The sequence below is a fragment of the Aedes albopictus genome, chromosome 2, assembly GCF_035046485.1.
Source record: "Aedes albopictus strain Foshan chromosome 2, AalbF5, whole genome shotgun sequence".
NCBI classification, from domain to species: Eukaryota; Metazoa; Arthropoda; class Insecta; order Diptera; family Culicidae; genus Aedes; species Aedes albopictus.
The window spans coordinates 248,366,629-248,386,565 of record NC_085137.1 but is presented as its reverse complement, the minus strand read 5'-3'; the positions used below and the strand labels follow the sequence as shown (position 1 = coordinate 248,386,565).

Below are 19,937 nucleotides of genomic sequence, written 5' to 3'. Positions count from 1 at the left end.
GCTACAAAATCCTTTTGTGTATTATGATTGAAATTCCCTTTGCTTAGTGCTCAAAGTAGGTAGTATCAATGTTGGGGACATGCAAAGTCCCAATATGGTCGTAATGTCGTATAAAAGTTGAAAATGAAGAATTCAATTGAATTTCATCTTTGAATCATGTTCTCATTACAATAAGTTATCTTTTCAGAGTTTTCCCATGTGCGCAGAATTAGGAACATTAGTGCGCAGAATAAGGAACATTCCAAAAAAGGGTGCGCAGAATTAGGAACAAAGACACACTGTAGAATTTTCATTATTTTACATATAAATTGATTGTTTTGTATGCGAATTATATTTTTCCCTTATTTACAAAGCTAATAACTATGTGCAGTCAAAAATTCAGCCAAATCGGTTTGATTTGGGTTTTGTTACAGCTGATTGAAATTGAAAAAGTCTTAGGTGCGCAGAATATGGGCCCTCCACGGTATAACAGCTCAAAGTTGGCTATCGGATAATTTTACCTTTTCCAAGAATCTTTATAACTTCGTGGAGAATAGCCCGATCTTCCCCAAATTTGAACCACTGATACACAACTAGTTGATGAACTTACAGTAAAAATTTGAGAATATTTAATTTTTCGAAGAGTTACAGCTAGTTGAACATTTTTTGAAAAGTGAAAATTTTGCCTGTCCTGATCATTTTGTCTATCCCCTGTATGTGTGAGAACTTAGTTAGTCGAAGTTCATGTTCAAACTTTATGACTGTTTACTAGTAGTTCATCTCCAATTTATTAGCGCTTTGCATATACTTAATCATGATTGCCTCTCTTCATCTCCTTGGCGTAACGTCTCCACTAGGACAAAATTTGCTTCTTAGCTTAGTGAGCACTTCCACAGTTATTGCTGAGAGTTTCCTCTGCCAATGAACATTTTATATGTGTTTATCTGGTAGCATGCACGAAAGGTTGATTGCAACCAAAAATTTAATATCCTTCCCTCCTTGTTCCTCCCAACCTCGACCAAACCGCGAGTTTTCAAAACTAACAATAAGCAAACACCATGAACTCGGTTCCGTTGTGCCATATGGCGCTTGAGTTTGACTGACCGCCCGTAGATGGTACTCCTGTATCGCCAGACCAGCTACACTCATACAAGGAACCAAGCCGGGGACCACCAGGCATCTTCAGTGTGTGAGCGTTGGTGATCTTTAAGTTTTAGGCGACAATGTCGCCTGCTACGTCAGGTTGCAGATCCATGTGAGGAAGGGGAAGGAAGTGATAATTGCAATCATTTGTATCCACATCAGTTGGAATATACTAGAGATGGTCGAGTTTTTCAAAATTTGCCAGGCCCGAACCCGACCCGTACCCGTCGGGTTCGGGTTCGGATCGGGTCCGGGTTTAAACAATTTCAAAATATTTGGGTACGGATCGGGTCGGGTCTGAATGACGTCGGGTTCAAGCAGTGTTGGTAAAAACTCAAATTCTCAAATCTCATGGTTGAGTTGATTCACGCGCGATTCTTGACTCGCCAAACTCACTGCCGAAAAAATCATGAATGAGTTGACTCGTTATTTTACTCATTCCTTAATTTCTAGGTGGTCTTATTATTTACAACGAAGTTTTTAGGATTGTATGACAGAACAAGACCAAATCTTGCATACATCAACAAAGAATGTTGTTTAAATTTATTTGGAATCGTTTTACAAGCAAACGAGATTTCGGCGCTTGACTCATGAGAGCGAGATTTTGCATGAAAATCTCGCGTGTGAGAAAATGATTCAGAATCGCGCGCGAGTTTGTTCACGCAGGAGCGGTTCATGAGTGTACTTTGAGTGTGAGTTTACCAACACTGGATTCAAGTCGGGTTTGGTACTAGTGCTGATAAATCAGTATTTAGAAAAATGCTTCATTTGTTATATCCGATTATTAATCAATTATTTTTTAACCCTCTAATACACTCATTGCGCAATTATGGGTCACACACAATTATTAGTCACTTTACACTTTAATAGATAAATACTAATTAATTGCAAGCTTTTGTTAGCTATTATTATTTTTCGCACATAAGTTGTTTTGTTTTGTGTCACTATACGTATCGTACACTGCTTATACATCAAAACATACATATTTTCAATATTTTTTTGTTCGGCGCAAAACTAGCTGTCAAAGTAACGCTTCGATTGTGAATATCGGACAGTGCGTGCGCTGCTTTCGTTAGCTCTGTAAAAGCGAGCTTCAGTGATTTTCATGTGCGAAATGGTATCGTCACCAGAACAAAGGTATAATTAACGTTCTAAATGTAGAAATTCATGTGACTGCAGCCAATTAAAGCTTGTTTCTGGCAAAATTTAAGTGACTCATTATTGTGCCAAGGAACACCGAAAATCACACAATTATGGGTCATTTTTTGTGCAGCATAATATTGACAGTTCTGCGTACATGGGCATTGCATACATTTAGGCGTTTATCGGTGGTTGTGTTGGAGATTTTGACCCAATTTTGAAAAATTGATTCCAAATCGTGAAAACACGCTTCGTTAAGAGGTTTGAGGCCAGTTTTAGTTTCTACTATAGTTGATCTATCGAAGTGATCATTCATTGAAAAAATAGACAAAACATTATTTTCGAGCCGATTTCTCTTAAGTGACCCATAATAGGCAACAAATTGACCCATAATTGTTACACAGCCAATTTTGACCCATTATAGTGGTTTTCATTATTCACCAACATTTTAGTAATTTACACCGCCTAAAGTGAATTTTACAAGCAGATTTTTATTTAAAACAATAAAGAGGGGTTTCAATGATGAGAATATAAAATAAAAATAATGAAAGTGTTATTTTTGTATTAAAAACGATTCATATTATGAAATGGTTGTTCCTTGAGTGACCCATAATTGTGCAATGAGTGTACCCAAATTTTTTATTTTGATCTAAATATCATTTTTCGTCATCTGAAATCGATTTAAACATGTTTTGGAAGATGAATCTTTTTAATTCTCGATTTCGTGAATTTCAGTTTTTGATTTTTCTAATTTTTATTTTTGAACATCCCCACACTTTTATATTTTTCCTGGAAGCCAATTTGGGGAACGAACTTTTTGAGATGAAAACATTTTGAGATTTTATGATTATTGTTAAAATATCATTATTTTAATTTTTTTTTCACAGAAAATTTTATTTTCCGTGTAATTTTAAAGAAAATAAATTTAGAGTGTATTCGATTCCCTTAAACAAAATAAACAATGACTTCTAAAAGGTGACTAAAACATCAATTTTTCAATGATTTTTAAAAAATGTAAATAGGGTAAGAAATCAAACTTTGAACTAGTCAAATTGTAATCTTAATTTGAACCATTTCGAAATTCATTAAAACGACGTACTTTTTAGGCAAATATTGTTCCGAAATAGATGTTGCATAGCTTTTCGTAATATAACCTGATAACATGGACTTTAAAAGCATTGAAAAAGCGTTTTTGTCATGGAAAACAGGCAATTTAAATATCACTGTGATTTCACCTATTTCCCCCCAGAGAAAGCAAATTTTCGGTGCACTCGTACAGCTCATGCATTGTATCACACGCAATATGTGAACACGTCAAATGAAAGCTTATTTATCGTAGAATCGACCCACCGAATAATATTCCGCATTATTTGTCATAATATTATCAAATATAAGTAATTCTTTCTTGGAGAATGTTATCTTAAGTTGAACCATTTGTAATCTTAATTTGAACTAGTAAACGGGGGCGAGCTTCCAGTATTGGCCTGCAGACTGCGCTAGTGGTTGTTTTGTTTACTCTTGAGGGAAGATAAATTCCAAATTTAGTTTCCAAGTTTTTGAAGAGTTTAGAACATTCTTAGTTGAAATACCACTGCCCAATGAAAAATAGTAATGGGAATTAGCAAATCCATGTGCTTTTTTTATTGTTCAGCACGAAATTGGCTGTTGTGGGAGATGCTCGAGCTGCTGCCACCAGTAGTTCAAAGTAAGATTAAAATTGGTTCAAATTATGATTACGATGGTTCAAATTAAGATTATAATCATAGTTGACGAATAATCGAATTTTTCAATGAAATTCGGTGCAAATACAAACTTTTTACCACTTAACAGAAAGCTTATACCCATGGCTTTCATGTACACAAGATTTTGCCGTAGTAAATTATTTCCATGTGGGAGAAAAAACCACTCAAAATTTGCGCTACTTCGGAAAGCCGCAATTTGGTTCAACTTTTGATTACCTACCCTACGCTTTAAAATACACCAAAAACCATTTTGAGATATACAGAACAGTCCTAAATACCAGTCAAAAATATAAAAAAAATGATTTTCCACGAAACAAAAATTACAAAAATGCTCAAACTATACTCCGTCTAAAGGCGGGATTGGGTATTAGAGGGTTAACTCGGGTTTTTTGACAAATAATTTCTCGGGTTCGGGTCGGGTTCGGGTTTGATCAACGAGAATTTTTCGGGTTCGGGTCTGGTCCGGGTTTGACGAAACAAAAAATTCTCGGGTTCGGGTGGGGTTCGGGTTTTGAAATTGAAAATTGTTCGAGTACGGGTCGGGTTCGGGTCTGTCAAATCTGAAACCCGACCATCTCTAGAATACACCATTGCGCCTGCACACAAATTCATGCGGATGTCGGAGTACCTATTTGTGGAATATGGTTGGCAGAGGTTTCATACATTGGTGCGTGGATGCCAGGCATAAGGATTGTGTGTTTTATTATTCTGAAGATGTGCGGCACAGCTCGCTTGATTGCTTAACTCGTAGGCGTTATCTGATAGACACTATATTATGAAAGTTTGTAAGGAAGGGAAACGACTTTTTCAACCCGTCTTTGTTCCAGCGATGGCTATGTACATATGAATATATTTACATGAGTTACATATATACGTAGAGAGGAAGGTGAAAATAAATGTAGAAAGATACAAAGTAGGAAGACAGGGATGGCCATGGATTGAACCCAGGACCTTATGCATAGGGATCAGAAGCGATAGCCACTAGATCACCAAGCCAGATAACGTTTGAGTCGATAAAATAAAAAAAAAAATGGGAAATTAATAATTTATTAACCTCGCATTTTTTGTTTCCACCTTTCCAGCTCGGAGATTACTCAGTGTCGCTGAAAGCGCCCGGACGCAACAAGCACTTCCGCGTGCACGTGGAAGGCAACATGTACTGCATCGGACAGCGGAAATTCCACACACTAGATCAGCTAGTGGACCACTACCAAAGAGCACCTATCTACACCAACAAGCAGGGCGAGAAGCTGTATCTGGTACGGCCACTTCCCAAGGCAAACGGGACCTAAGGCGGCTCTGGGTCGTCGTCGTCGCGTTTGTTGGTAGTCAGGTAAGCGTGCGCGTTTTTTAATAATTAGTTTATGTCGAAAGACAAAAGGCAACACCCCCCATACACGTATAGACAAGCTAAGTTGAAAATAGAGGGACGTAATATAAGATACAGCAAAGTAATTGAAACCTCTTTTGAAATGATATTTCATAAACATCTTATATTGATAATTATTATAATTATTTATTTATCAAAATCTCGAACGAGAATAGTACCCCTAAAATACAAAAAAAAAGCGTAAAAAAGATCACGAATAGAGACAAAAACTGACTACTAATAGTGTAAAGGGGAGGCAAAGGAAATTAATATACTCGAGGAGCATAATCAGAATCTAGTGACATGAAATCGAATGGATGTGAGTATTCTAGGTGAAGCGGTGCGAAAGCACCATTCTTGGTGGGTCTGCCCGGTTGATCGCATGGTGTTTGGTATCCAGTCGTTTGGTTGGCAATATAGGGAGAACCTGCGGAAATTCCTGATTGATATTCTACAATTGTAACCAGAGTTTCTACAACGAAGTTCTGTATTACTTTCATGGATTGCACTATCAGGTTTAAAAATTTCTTCACTATAGTTCTGGAAGAATACCTAGAAATCCTACTTCCATGCTATGTAGAACTTATTTTTGATCGTCGTCACATAAATCTCCTGAAATCAAGTTTTGATAGAATTACAAAAAATACAAAAAATAGGAACTGCCCGAGGTATTTCATCACAATTTCTATTAGTGATTCGTCCAAAGAATGATCCCATTTATTACGCTTGGAATTATTACGAACACATTGCTTAGCAAATTAATCGGAAAGTTCTCTATTTGCAAAACTTAAGAAACCCCAAATTATCAAAAAATTAGAATTTTTGAAATTCTCAGAAAAATCTGGCGGCAATCAAAGAATATTTTTTTCTAATGGGCTATTTCACTTAAGAATACATAATAGTCTTCGCATTGTGGATTCAAAACAAAAAAATAAACTGTTTATATTATAGGGTAAAAGCTCCCTTAGTGGAGGTAGTGCCAATAGTGGTGGTAGTGGCAATTTAGCCCTATTTCGATCAAAAAGCCTGCAAATGACATTTTTAATAAATGCATCATACCTAATTGATAACATTAATTCAGTTTTGTGTTCATGATTTGCCGAAAAACCTATTTTAAACAATTATTTTCCTTATTTTTTTTTGCTCCCTCGCACCTATAGTGGTGGTAGTGTTCCTATAGTGGTGGGTCCCATAAGAATTCAATGGGTTGCGCCACTATAGGAACCAATGTTAAATTTTACCTCCATAATAGGAACCGTGTACCTATAGTTGGTGCAAGTGATTTAATTGCAAAAACTGAAATAAATAATGGTTTTTACATTTTTCCTAGCAAATTCAAGTGGAATACTACCGATTAACGCTTTCAGACTTTTAATTTTGTGGTATTATTGATTTTATTCAATTATTTTACTACATGGAGCTACTAATAGCACCACTATTGGTACATTTACCCTACTTTATAATTTAAATTGACCCCAGAAACACAACTAAATAGTATTCGAGAAATTCATGAAAATCCTACTTACACAATCCTACTTCTTCCAACAATTCCGTGCATTTTGATTGGTAGAGTATTGCTTTCATGAATATGTTATAGTCTGGGCATAAAACTTCTTGACTAAAATTATCCTCATTTTCATTGAGGATTTTATGAAAACTCTACTAAATTAAATTATTTTTTTCCTGCAATTCCATAAAAAGTATGTGTCGGATTGTCGCTTTATAAAAAAAATCGACTGAAACAAAGCGAAACAATACATCATTAGGACTATACGCGACTATACATCATTAGGAGTTGTTCGAGAATGGTTTGTTATATGGTCTAAGTCTGGTTCGCAAGAAGCCGTTTGTCTGAAAGGCAGTTGGACATTGGGTATAAAAAGAAGGACGCATTTCAGTTATGCCAAATGACCATCCCATATGCCAAACAATTTAATCCATTGTACTATCAATTCGACTAGTGATTGGTTCAGAAATACTTCCATTAATAATGCTACGAATTCCAACAAAACGTTTTCAGAAGATTTCCCAGGGAGTCCTCCAAGTGTCCCTCTAAAAAATCTTCCTGTCCATAATTCTGCCAGATCACCATCGGAAGGTTGCTTTTTGAAAGGATTTTCTTCCAGGCATACATCGCAGTATTCTTCCAGAAGTCCAGAGAATACCTGTCTGTTAGAAATGCGCCTGGAAGTCTTAATGCCAAACACCATATTATGCCAAACAGGGTAGTCCCATTCTTAGTATATGCATTTAAGCATTATGCTACTAAAACCCCAGCTAATCCCGAATAATATCCTATCTGAAAAAAGTATGTGTTATACGCAGAATGGCAGAAATCCTTGTCTTAAATTCATTACCTAAGCAGATGCTAACAAAGAAAAGAAACTGAAATTATATCTAAAAAAAAACATTTCGACTACAAACATAAAGGTGCAGCTTCCAAATATTGATAACTACCTATAGCAGCGATATAAAATGGTACACGTGAAAGAATATAATAGATGCAAAACACACACACTACAACTATGCAGAGTAACCACCACCCGTATATAATGGAGATAAATCCAGCAAAAGTCATAATCCGGCCAGAGCATTTGCAAAGTTTACGCATCCCACTATTGTTTTAACTACCTAAATAATGCATTTTAGCATGTTGTTCCCGATGCTCTATTTGTCGCTTTCGCATTCAAATCCTTGCGGGAAATTTTATTAGTCAATCCTATTAGTAAATGAATTATGATTTTTTTTGTTCTATTCTTCGATTGTTTCATGGTTTCATCATTTCTACGACTGCTTAAGTTCGGCAAACAATTTCACCGAAACTCTGTTTTCGGTGTAGAGTTTTATCATGTTTCCAAAATTTTGTATTTTTAGAAAATTTTATTAGCCGAACCAAATTTTTTTTAAACATGTACCGAAATCGGTGAAACTTTCCTAGTTAGTTGCATTTTACTGCGGTCTGATCTTTGGATAAACTGAGCCGTTTTTACCACCGAATCAAAGCATCACATTGCGAATCGAAATTATATTCTGTTTTTGTTTGTTTTAGTGTTTTTTTTTTTCAAAAATTGTATGTAGATGTTTTTTTCTAAAATAAGAAAGACTTATAATTTGTTCATTTCTCAGCGTTTCTACATGTTTGGTCTACTTATTGTTACTTCAATCATTTCAAATGAAAACGTCTTAGGTGGCAGCATTGTAGATTCTACCATAACCTCGAAAAGATTCCAAGGTACAGTGCTATTTGAATGGAAAGCGTGGCTGTACACAACTTTTTTAATTGAACTTTTCATTTTTTCTTCTATGAAAGTCTGTTTCAATTGATGGTGATACAATTTGTCCTAAATGATTCACGGGTGGCATTTTGTATCCTAAACATTCTTGGTAAGGTTGATTCTAATGAATCATTTAAAAAAATATAGGCCAGTGTATTTGACGTTTACCTTTTTAAGTTTCACAGCCTAAAAGTTCAGGAAAGCTAATGCTCCCTAAGTTTATTTGCTAAATCTTTCTTGAAGGTTTTCTGTGCTTAAGTTTTCTTCCAGCGTTTCTTTCGAGATTTCTCAAGAGATCTTCCCGGAATAAAATACTCCCAAATTTTTTCGTGGGATTTCTTCCAGAGTCTGTTTCAGAATCTTTTTTCTCCGAGGTTCCCTCAGGATTTTTGCAGGAGTTTCTCCCGAGACATCTGCAGAAGTTCGTCATGGTACTGCCGTGTGCACCATAGTTGTCCCATGTTAATAGGGATTCCCATAGAACATAGGACAATTATGCTGCACATGGAAGGGTATTTCTCCTGAAGTTCATCTTTGAGTTCATCTCTAAGAGTTCCCACCAGGTTCTTCCAGGATTTTTGTCGGGATTTCATCCAGGGAATATCCATAACCATTCTCAGAATTTCTCGTGGGATTTCTATCGGTGCTCCTTCCGAGATATTTTAGGAGTTTTTTGCAGAGCTTCTCACAGAGATTTCCGGGATTGCTTTCTGATAGTTCCTCCCGTTTTTTTTGCTGGATCCTTCAAGAGTTCGTCTTCGGATTTCTACAACACATGTAGGAGATGCTCACGTAATTTCTTAGAAACTTATGTGTAAGTTTCACCCGGATTTTTTCTTGAGTTTCTCCAGGTATTTTGTCCAGAGAATTTTCTGAGATTTCTCTCGGAGTTCCTCGAGATTTTCTCCCGGGGTTGCCCCCGAAATTTCAAGAAGTTTTTTTTGGAATTGCTACCAGAATTCCTCTCGAAATTTTCGTATCGTTCTCTCCTGACAAAAAACTCAAAAGTTTTCCAGGTACGTCTTATAGCTATTTTCTGACGAATTCTTCTGAAATTCCACTCGATATTTCTTCCGTTAAACTCCTGGAGGGGGTTCCGTTAGATATCTCGGAAGAATTTTACCGAAATATTTCGAGGAACATCAGGAGAATTCCGAGTGGGGCTATTCGAGGAATGCAAAGAGAAAGTTCTCAAGGAGTTGCGAGACAAACTCCGGTAGAGATGCTCGGAGAAACTGTAGGAGAAATTTCGGAAAGTATTTTTCTTAGAGCTTTTCCCTAGAATTATCACAGAGTTCCTCGCGGGATTCCACCAGGATTGAATCCGAGATTTATCCTGATATTTCTATTCAGTTATCTACTGTAATTTCTCTAAACTTATCAAAGTCAACTGAGGAATCTTCTAATTCTTCTCTAGCATTTATTGAGATTGTCCTAGGAGGAAATTGCAGGAAACATTCATTGGAACTCCGGGAGAAGTTCCGTTAAACTCCTGGAGGGGGTTCCGTTAAATATCTCGGAAGAATTTTACCGAAATCTTACGAGGAATTTCAAGAGAAATCCTGAGCGGAGCTATTCGAAAAATGCAAGAAGAAACTTCTGAAGGAGTCGCGAGACAAACTCCGGGAGAGATGCTCGGAGAAACTGTAGGAGAAATTTCGCAAACTATTTTCCTTAGAGCTTTTCCCTCGAATTATCACAGAGTTCCTCGCGGGATTCCACCAGGATTGAATCCGAGATTTATCCTGGTATTTCTATTCAGTTTTCTTCGCAGTGTAATTTCTTTAAACTTAACGAAGTCAATGGAGGAATCTTCTAATTCTTCTCAAGAATTTACTGAAATTGCCCTAGGACGTATCCGGGGAAAAAATGCAGGAAACATCCGTTGGAACTCCGGGAGAAGTTCCGGTAAACTCCTGGAGGGGGTTCCGTAAACGATTTCGGAAGAATTTCACCGAAATCTTACGAGGAATTTCAAGAGAAATCCGAGAAGCTTCTGAAGGAGTCGCGAGAAAAACTCCGGTAGAGATGCACGGACAAACTGTAGGAGAAATTTCGGAAAGCATTTTTCTTAAAACTTTTCTCTAGAACTATCACAGAGTTCCTCGCCGGATTCCACCAGGATTGAATCCGAGATTTATCCTGGTATTTCTACTCAGTTTTCTACTGTAATTCCTCTAAACTTAACAAAATTAACGGAGGAATCTACTAATTATTCTCTAGCATTTACTGGATTGTCCTAGGAGGTATCCGGGGAGAAATTGCAGGAAATATCCGGTGAAACTCCGAAGAACTTTCGGTAAACTCCTGCAAGGGGTTCCGTAAGAGATTTCGGAAGAATTTACCAAAATCTTACGAGAACTTCAAGAGAAATCCCGAGCAAAGCTAATCTGGAAATCCAAAGAGGGACTCCTAGAAAAGTCGCGAGACAAACTCCGGTAGAGATGCTCAGAGAAGCTGTAGGAGAAATCCCGGAAACCCTCTAATGTAAAACCAAATCCCAAGAGGATCATTGTGAGAAATCTTTGAAAGAACTCCGATGGAAATCTCGGTAAACGTCTGCAAGGAATCCCTGGTGGAACTTCATAAGAAATATCAGTAGGAATTCCTGTAGAAATCCCAAAAGGAAATCCGAGAGAAACACGCTACGGAAGTGGAACCATTCATATTTTTTCTGCTGTTACACAGACAGATGTAAATCTTAAATTCTTCTATGAACTGTGGACTAGAAATTTTATTTATGTTCACGCACTTGTTGTGCACAATCGATTCATTTTTTAGCTATGTGAGTGCAGTAGAAATCAATATTTATGAAGAGTAGGGAGGTAGCAAAAACAACACGGTGTACTTCAGAAACTCTTCTAGAATCTCTAGAAATTATCCCAGAAGAAACTCTAGGAAAACAAATTTCTTCAAGAAATCATAAAAATCCGGGAGAAATCCCACAAGAGAATTCGGGAGCTACATCGGGAAATCCTCTGGAAGAAATTCCGGGAGATAGGTCGATCGGACTTCAGGGTGGAATCTTGGGTGATTTTCAAGAGGAATTTCGGAAAAATCCGAAAGAATCCCGCAAGGGATCTCTGCTAAAATCTATATTCCAAAGTTTTTCTAGGAATATCTTCCGATGTTCTACTCTAGTTTTGCAATAGTTACTCCTGGGGTCTCGCCTGGTATTCCTTCTGGGCTTTCTATTAAAACCTTTCCCTTTATTTAGCACAGAGCTCCTTCCAGAGTTTATACCGATTGAAATTTGTCCTAAATAGAGACATATTATTTCGCAGCATTTACCAATCGCTTCTTATATCTATGACTCCCCAAATGAAACAGACTCCCGAGGAACAAGCACAAACATGAACCGTGTATTTGTGTGTGTCTGTGCAGCAGTGCAGCGGTTATTAAATACTGAAAACAATAAGAATGAATTTATCGGCGCTAAAATCTTTCTACGAGTGGTACCCACAATACTATGATTGTGGAACGACATTAATCAACACAATGAAACAAGAGTTACATCTAGGATGCAACGTGTAAGTGGTAGAGTACGACTAATCGGATAGAGAATGTAACTCGCTCGCCGCCGTTTTTTTTCTAATAACGAATGTATGTGTGTATAGGTATTATTGGTAGTGTGAACTCACAGGATTACAGGAAACGCGAACAGGCGAGCAGGTTTGCGCGAACTTTTTGTGGACGCCTTTTTTTGTACACTACGATAACGACGAAGGAAACAGTGAATCTAATTCAATCGAAAAATAATCCATCAGCATTTTTACTCTAGTATAGCTGTGTTAGTAGACGAGAAATGTGAGAGGGCGAGTCACAATAAGGCTGATTCCAGAACAATTTGTCATCCTGAATAATAACGAAATATATGTATGTAGGTACATCACACATCATTCATTCATGCTTGTTGTTGCCCATATGCATTGGGGTGATTCAAGAAGTTGATTTGAATAAACATTGGTCACTTCTTCGGATCACTTCGGATCAAATCCCGATTAATGTTTTAGAGGACACTCATTATCCATTTCAGAAAGCAATGTGGTAACATTCGACTTCTTGAATCACCTTAACACACACACACATTGATACATTACTCGATTCCTATATCAAACTGTTGGGGTAAGGGTGCTAATCAGTAAGTTTTGCATACCATTTTTGATAAATATTGTGTATGTTTTCTAAGGTTCGGAAGTGAACGGTTTAGGAGATAAGTACTCTTACCCTACTCGAGTTCCTCAATTCATGTTGTCATCCAGCTTGTTACCTAGTCTATCGAAGTGTTCGTTGGTATGCAATTGTACGACATAGTTTTGTAACTACAAACATTTCTAAGGTGTTCTGAATTTGAGTGATGAAAAACACTCTAACATTTCTCTTAGTGTTTGGTGTTTTGACACTCTCTCATGCTTAAATGTCAACGGAAACGTCATGTGGAATCTAACCTTCAAATTTATTATGAGATTGTTCAATACTGTGAACGTCGATCCTGTTTCTTCAGATATTGCCCAATTAGAAAGTGAGTCCTCGCGTAGAGATATAAGAGCATCTAGGCGACCGGTGGTCTTAACAAGTTACCGGCATTACAGTGCCTCTTGAAGACAGAGCTTATCGAATATATCATCTGTTCAAAGTTACGTAGTACTTTACAGACTGGGTCCTATGACGTTGTTGTACTCTCAATGCTTTTAAGTGCAGTCGCCTGACACTGCTTTGTTTCCGGATTGACAGCTTGGGCATTATAGAGCAATTTTGCGACCGGAGCTGAAGCGGTAATGCATTCCGGAACATGTAACGCTTGAATACCAGCACTTTTTGGTGCAGTCACCCAATAGCTATTCAGACACGATTGTATGATTTAAACTCCAGAGTTTCTCTGCGCGTTCGTGCGACGTCAGATCTACAAGTTAGACTAACCGAGCGTTCTGGTAGGATTGTAGAAATCCCACGGCTATCTGACGCGATCGTACGACGCCATATCTGAAGTTCGGGCTCACTAACATAGTTATGTGACGTCTTTACTCTCAGCGCTGTTACGAATTTGAAGACCACTTATTCATAAGGGCGTTAAATTCCCAGTGCTTCCCGATACAATCATGCAGATCTATTGGTTGGGCTCCTGGGTATTCTTGCGTGGTCGTGCAACGGTAGAAATAGCAGAGCTTTTCAGCTCGTTCGGTCACGCGACGCCTTATATTCCGGTACCATTCTCCCATGATCTCCCGGAGCCGTCATACGGCGCTAGATCTAAAGGTCGGACTAACTAATAGTATGGTTGGGTGGTGATTTCACTTTCGACCCTGTATCGTGCCAGTCGCATGAACCTGATATCTAAAGGACTCCACCATGGTACTCTAGAATGGTAGTGCGAAGGTTGGATACCTAGGTATTCTGGCGTGGTCGTGCAACGGTAGAATTCGCAGGGAAGGTTGAGCTTCTTGCAGTGACCATTCTGGCGTGGCGACTTCATGTCAGCGCGGTCGTATGACCGCGTCGATCATGGTGACCGCGTCGGTCGGGGTGACCGAGTCAGTTGGGATGACCGGCGGCCCGCAGAAGCACGCATACAACTAGGGTTTCCGTCATAATACATTATCTGAGGGCTTCGGTGACCTGACGTGTGCCTGACTGTGCCAGCCGTCTGTACCGTACGATGTTAAAGAATTTGTGGCGCCATTTCACCATTTTCGAAACAAAGTATGTTGTGACAGTGTCGTTGAATACTGTAAAACAAAGTGAGTGACAATCAAGTATTTTGCTTTCGCCATGTTGATCCGTTAACGAACTCAAAAAAAACAATGTTCGATATACATTTCGGTTGGAATAGGGAACTCTTTGACGAAATTCTGATTGTCGTACAATTGCTACCAAGAAAATCCCTTGCTTCAGAAATACAGAAGCATTTTTGGAATTCTATGAATTGCGCCATTTTTCGCTGTAACAATTTTACATGTATAATTTGCATCATTGAAATATACGTTCATGTTCAAGCGAAAGAAACTGCACAAAACAAAACACATGCCATTTTTGGACATCCAAAATTCATAATTTTTACTCTTTTTTATCGCTTTCCTTCGAATAACATCGTTCAAATGTCAATAAACCCGTAAATCCATTTTTATCTTGTGAATATCATACTTAAAGTGAATTTTAATCGTATAAGCGTACGGCAAATCAATGGACCTAGCCGTATAAAACAAACAATATATTAAAATGAAAGAAAAATTAGGAAAATACATCCAACTATACCAAATCGTAATTAGCATGTAAAAGTCAAATAAAGAATGCAGCAATTGTAATTTAACAAAAAAGCTAACAAAACCCAACAAAACATGCATACACATAAACATAAACGATAAAATACATCAACATACAAAAAGAGAAGCAAATCACCGACAAACAAAAATCGTTCGTACATTCAGTTCGGACGGATAACTCAAATACAATATGCAGCTGTACTCAGATACAAAAGAAAGCATAATAACCACAAACATACACATCCTTTCAAAAAGTGATCATACGCATGGGGATAAGGTCCAACGGAGCGAAGCAGCAGTGTGCGCCATAGAAAAAAAGATGCGTTCGTCAACATTCGGTTGTATAGGAGAAAAAATAAGGATCATTTGTGTCTAGGGGCACCCCTGGGAACCAGGGTCGCAGAAGGTGATTGTGTTGTTGAAGAAAATCGGATCGATTCGAAAAAGAACAAAAATAAAAATGAGCGAACTTTTCCGTTTCGTTTTTTGTAGGCGGAATTAATAGTAGCAGACGCGAAAACGGCAAGGTTTTCATTTTTGTGGCATATTTGAACTGGAATTAGTAGCTGGTGGGAGGTAGGGAAGCATATTGAATGAATTAGGAATAGAATCACGACGCAGATGAAGAGAAGGGAAGACAATGCGAGCGAAAGAGAGCGATTGAGCTTCTAAAGACAAACAAAAAAGAACATAGACCTATGACGGATAAAGCGATTTGTGAATTAAAAAATATTAAAAGAATAGCTTTTATGCGTTTTTATTGGATTTTAAGTAGTATTGTTGCTAAGCTTCTAAAGCGTACCGAAAGCCATGTGCTAAGATACTGGAGAAGTGCTGGAAACCGGTGGTATTGCGTCCCGACTATATTATCAGATGATCATATTTGTCTCAGGTTTATCATCAGTAGATAATTTTAACCCTTTATAAGGCAGTGGCAACTATATTGCCACTTTATACACATATTTTTTTCTGTTCGTTTAGAAAATTTTTACAACTTCTGTTTTAACTGATGGACACATTAGGTCTTTGTGAACACTCATGATTTTTTTGAGCCATAACAAATATGAATAGGCTTTTTTAGAACAAAATGTCTCTCCAAAAACATCCATTTTTGAGTGCATGAAGGTTTATAAGCTCGAAATTTTTTTATGGTGAGCGAATTGAAAATCGAATGATGAGGAATAAAAGGCCTATGTTCCTTCTACTTGTGGACAAAATTTCAACTTGATTGCTTCATTATTATTAGAAACTCAGCCTTTTGGAAAAATGTACTATAATAAATGGACATGTACTAAAATTGCCATAACTTCCAAAATAATTGACCAATCGAGTTCAAATCCACACAAGCAACTCATGAATATTTGGGCAATAACCTGTCAAAAAATCAGCATGATTGATTAACGCATCACAAAATAACAACATTTTAAACTTTGTTGACAAAAAGTTGAAATTTAGACCAATTTTTTTCATACAAAATCGACCATCGATTTTTTTGAAAACAAAAACGTTTTCGTTCATTACACCACATGTACTTTATATTCCAATGCAGAACGAGTGGATTCCGTGCCTGGTTCTCTCGGCCTTATAAAGGGTTAACAGTCACTTACCAAACGGCCTTTCATGCATCAATGTGAAGATCTTGCGCATACGCAGCGGTAAATACGGTCTGCCATGGGCCAGTTTGAACAGCATTGAACAGCAATCTGTAGTTTGCCATTCTCGTCTGAAAATAGAATACCACTAATACTCACACTGGTAAAGATGCCTATTAGTGTTAGTTTCAGGCAGCTTTCTTAATGACTTCCTGTGCGTTGCTGATCCAGCAACTACGGGCGGTCATTCAAGCTTAAACTTTCTGCAAACTTTCTGGTACACACTCGCCTGATGACTCCCCTAAATGTGTAGTCTTTGTCGTCCAGTGTGCCCCACGTGTTCGTGTACCAGTGGTGGAAAATGTCACAGAATTTCATGGGAAAAATGTCATGAAATTTTCCGTACCATTATTTTCTGTACGAATTGTCTTCTGTGAGCATCACTAATCTACTCTTCAAAGTTTGACAAAATGCTAGTTTTCACGTGAATACGTCTAATTTAAATGAACTACGTCAATTTTATCATTGATTTTGAGAGCAAACACAAAACAACCCAACCCCCTCCCCTAAATAAAAAGTAGACGCGTATAAAAACAGCTGATTTGCTGCCATCCCCATAGTTCCAATCGAGCAAGAGACCTGTCAAACTGGCAAGGATTCGTCACTTTGTTACACTCGAGACACTTTACTTTTACAAACCTTGAGTTATCAAGCCCGCGTCAACCTTGCACACAAGCCTTACAACTAGCTTGTGCACTCCTTCGTAAAATTGTAAAAACGGGGAACACAGTAAACGTCAAATTTCCTGTGGGAGAGAGCAAAACAGCATCAAATGCTGCACAGACTAACTAGGGTCTTATACCATTTGGTCAGTGTACTTGTTTTGGGCACTTGTCGCTGTAACTAGACCTGTGTGCCGATTATATTTCGCTTGATTTTGATACCATTTTTGTTTTGTTTTCTTGGAAGCTCCAGATGCTATCAGATTTAAAAACAACGTCTCACAATTTAGACTTAGATATCCCGAGGGAGCTCCGGGAGGTTCTGAAGGATCTCCTGGATGCAGGACTGTTCACAGAAATGGCGAAAAAGGAAGGGGTTTACGCATTCTCTATAAAAGGCGAAGGGGCACCTAGTATGATAAATAGGATTTCCTGGAGGAGTCCCCGAAGGATTCCCAAGAGGAATTCCCGAAGGAATTCCAGGAAGAATCTTAGAAGAAATTACAGGCGAGATTCCCGAAGTATTTTCCGGAGGAATCTCCGAAGGAATCTCGAAGGAACTCCACGAGGAATCCTCGAAGGTTTTCCAGGAGGAATCTCCGAAGGATTTCTCGGAGAAATCTATGAAAGATTTCTAGGAGTAATCCTCGTAGGATTTCTAAGAGGAATCCGCAAAGGATTTCCAGGATGGATTCCCGAAAGATTTCCAGGAGCAGGGGATTCAACTGAATGATTTCCAGAAGGATTCTCTGAATTCTTTCCTAAATAAATTCCCTATAGATCTCCAGGAGGAATCTCCGAAGAATTTCCTGGTGGTATCCGCGAAGGAATTCCAGGAGAAACAACCAACAAATTTCCAGGAGAAATCTCCGAAGGATTTATAAGAGGAATTTCAGATGGATTTCCAACAGGAATCCTCGAAAGAAATCCAAAAGGAATTCCTGAAGGATTTCCAGGAGGAATCTCCGAAGAATTTCCTGGTTGTATCCCCGAAATAATTGCAGGAGGAACAACCAAAAGATTTCCAGGAAAAATCTCCGAAAGATTTCCAGGGGGTATTTCAGATGGATTTCTAGGAGGAATCCTTGAAGGAAATCCAAGAGGAATTTCTGAAGGATTTCCTGGAGGAGTCCTAGAAGGAATTGCGAAGAATTTCTAGAAGAAATCCCCGAAGGATTTCCAGGAGGTGTTTCCAAAGGACTTCTAGGAGTAATCTCCGTAAGATTTCTAAGTTGAATCCCCGAAGGATTACCAGAAGGCATTTTGAAGGATTTCTAGGAGGTATTCCAGAAAAATTTCCAGGAGGAATCCTAGAATCCTAGAAATCTGAAGAATTTCCAGGATAAATTCTCGAAGGAGGTATTCCAGAAAGATTTCTAGGAGGAATCCTAGAATCCTAGAAATCCGAAGAATTTCCAGAGTAAATTCCCGAAGGGATTCAACCGAATCGTTTTCAGAAGGGATCCCCAAATCATTTCCTGAATAAATCCACGAGGAATCTCTGAAGGATTTCCAGAAGGAATAATAGAAGGAATTTCGAAGAATTTCCAGGAGGGATTCCAGAAGGATTGCCAGGAGGAATCCTAGATGGAATTCCAAACAATTTCCAGCTGGAATCCCAGGATTTCCAGGATGAATTCCCGAAGGATTTCCAGGAGGAGTCCTCGAAGAATTCTAAGGAGTAATTTCAGGAGGAATCCTAGAAGGAATTCCAAAAGATATCTTAGAAGAAATTCCAAGCGAAACTCCTGAAGGATTTTCCGGAGGAATCTCCGAAGAGTTCCCTGAAGGGTTTCCAAGAGAAACCCTCGATGAAACTCCAGGAGGAATCCCTAAATTTGTCCAGTAGGAATCTCCGAAAGATTTCTAGGAGGAAAATCCCTGTAAGATTTCTAAGGGGAATCCCCGAAGCATTACCACGAGGATTTCCCGGAGGTTTTCCAGGAGGAATTTCTGAAGGATTTCCAGGAGGAATCCTTGAAGGAATTCCGAAGAATCTCCAAAAGATTTCTAAGAGAAATTTCAGAAGGATTTCTAGAAGGACTCATCGAAGAAATTCCAAGAGGAAGGATTTCCCGGAGGAATCCCCAAAAAATCCAAGTGGAATTCCAGAAAGATTTTTGGGACGAATCCTAGAAAGAATTCCGAAGAATTTCCAGGAGCAGGGGACTCAACCGAATGATTTCCAGGAGCAATCCCGGAAAAAATTCAGGCGTAAGCCTGAAAAGAAATCCTGTAGGATTCCTGGAGGAATACTTGTAGGAAGAGAGATCCATCAAGGAAATCCTAGGGGTATGCTTGATTATATGTATTTCTAAAGAAATCTTGAAAGCACTCATAGAAGAGACCCCGGAGGAAAATCCTGAAGAAACATTAGGAGAAATCCTTGATGTAATTTCTGGAGGCATTGCTGAAATCTTTGGAAAAATCTATGGAAGATTTCCAGGTGCAATTCCTGGAAAAAATCTCTAAAGAATCTTCTGGAGTAATCTGCGATTGAACTCTCCTGGTCTAATCCCTCGAAACTCCTTGAAGAATCTGTGAAGGACATCCTGGAGAGATCCCTGAAGAAACTTCTGGAATTCGTGGAAAAATCCTTGAAAGAATTCCAGAACGGATCCTTGCAGAAAATGTAGGAACCCTTGATAGAAATTCTGTAGGCTCCCCTGAATTCTTCTGGAAGAATATCTGAAGGAACTTCTGCAGAGACCCACG

General features: G+C 38.3%; 2 protein-coding genes across 2 annotated transcripts in view; both read left to right on the top strand.

Moving 5' to 3' along the window:
* LOC109424435 (cytoplasmic protein NCK1) overlaps positions 1 to 5,414 on the top strand; it is a 45,769-nt gene extending 40,355 nt beyond the window's left edge. Inside the window, exon 6 of the mRNA XM_029859040.2 lies at positions 5,087 to 5,414. Coding sequence (XP_029714900.1) covers positions 5,087 to 5,296 — 210 coding nt within the window. The 3' untranslated portion in view covers positions 5,297 to 5,414. The remainder of the gene's footprint in view (positions 1 to 5,086) is intronic.
* The window catches only part of LOC134288002 (craniofacial development protein 2-like), a 366,803-nt gene that overhangs the window by 244,112 nt on the left and 102,754 nt on the right, over positions 1 to 19,937 (top strand). The window lies entirely within an intron of this gene.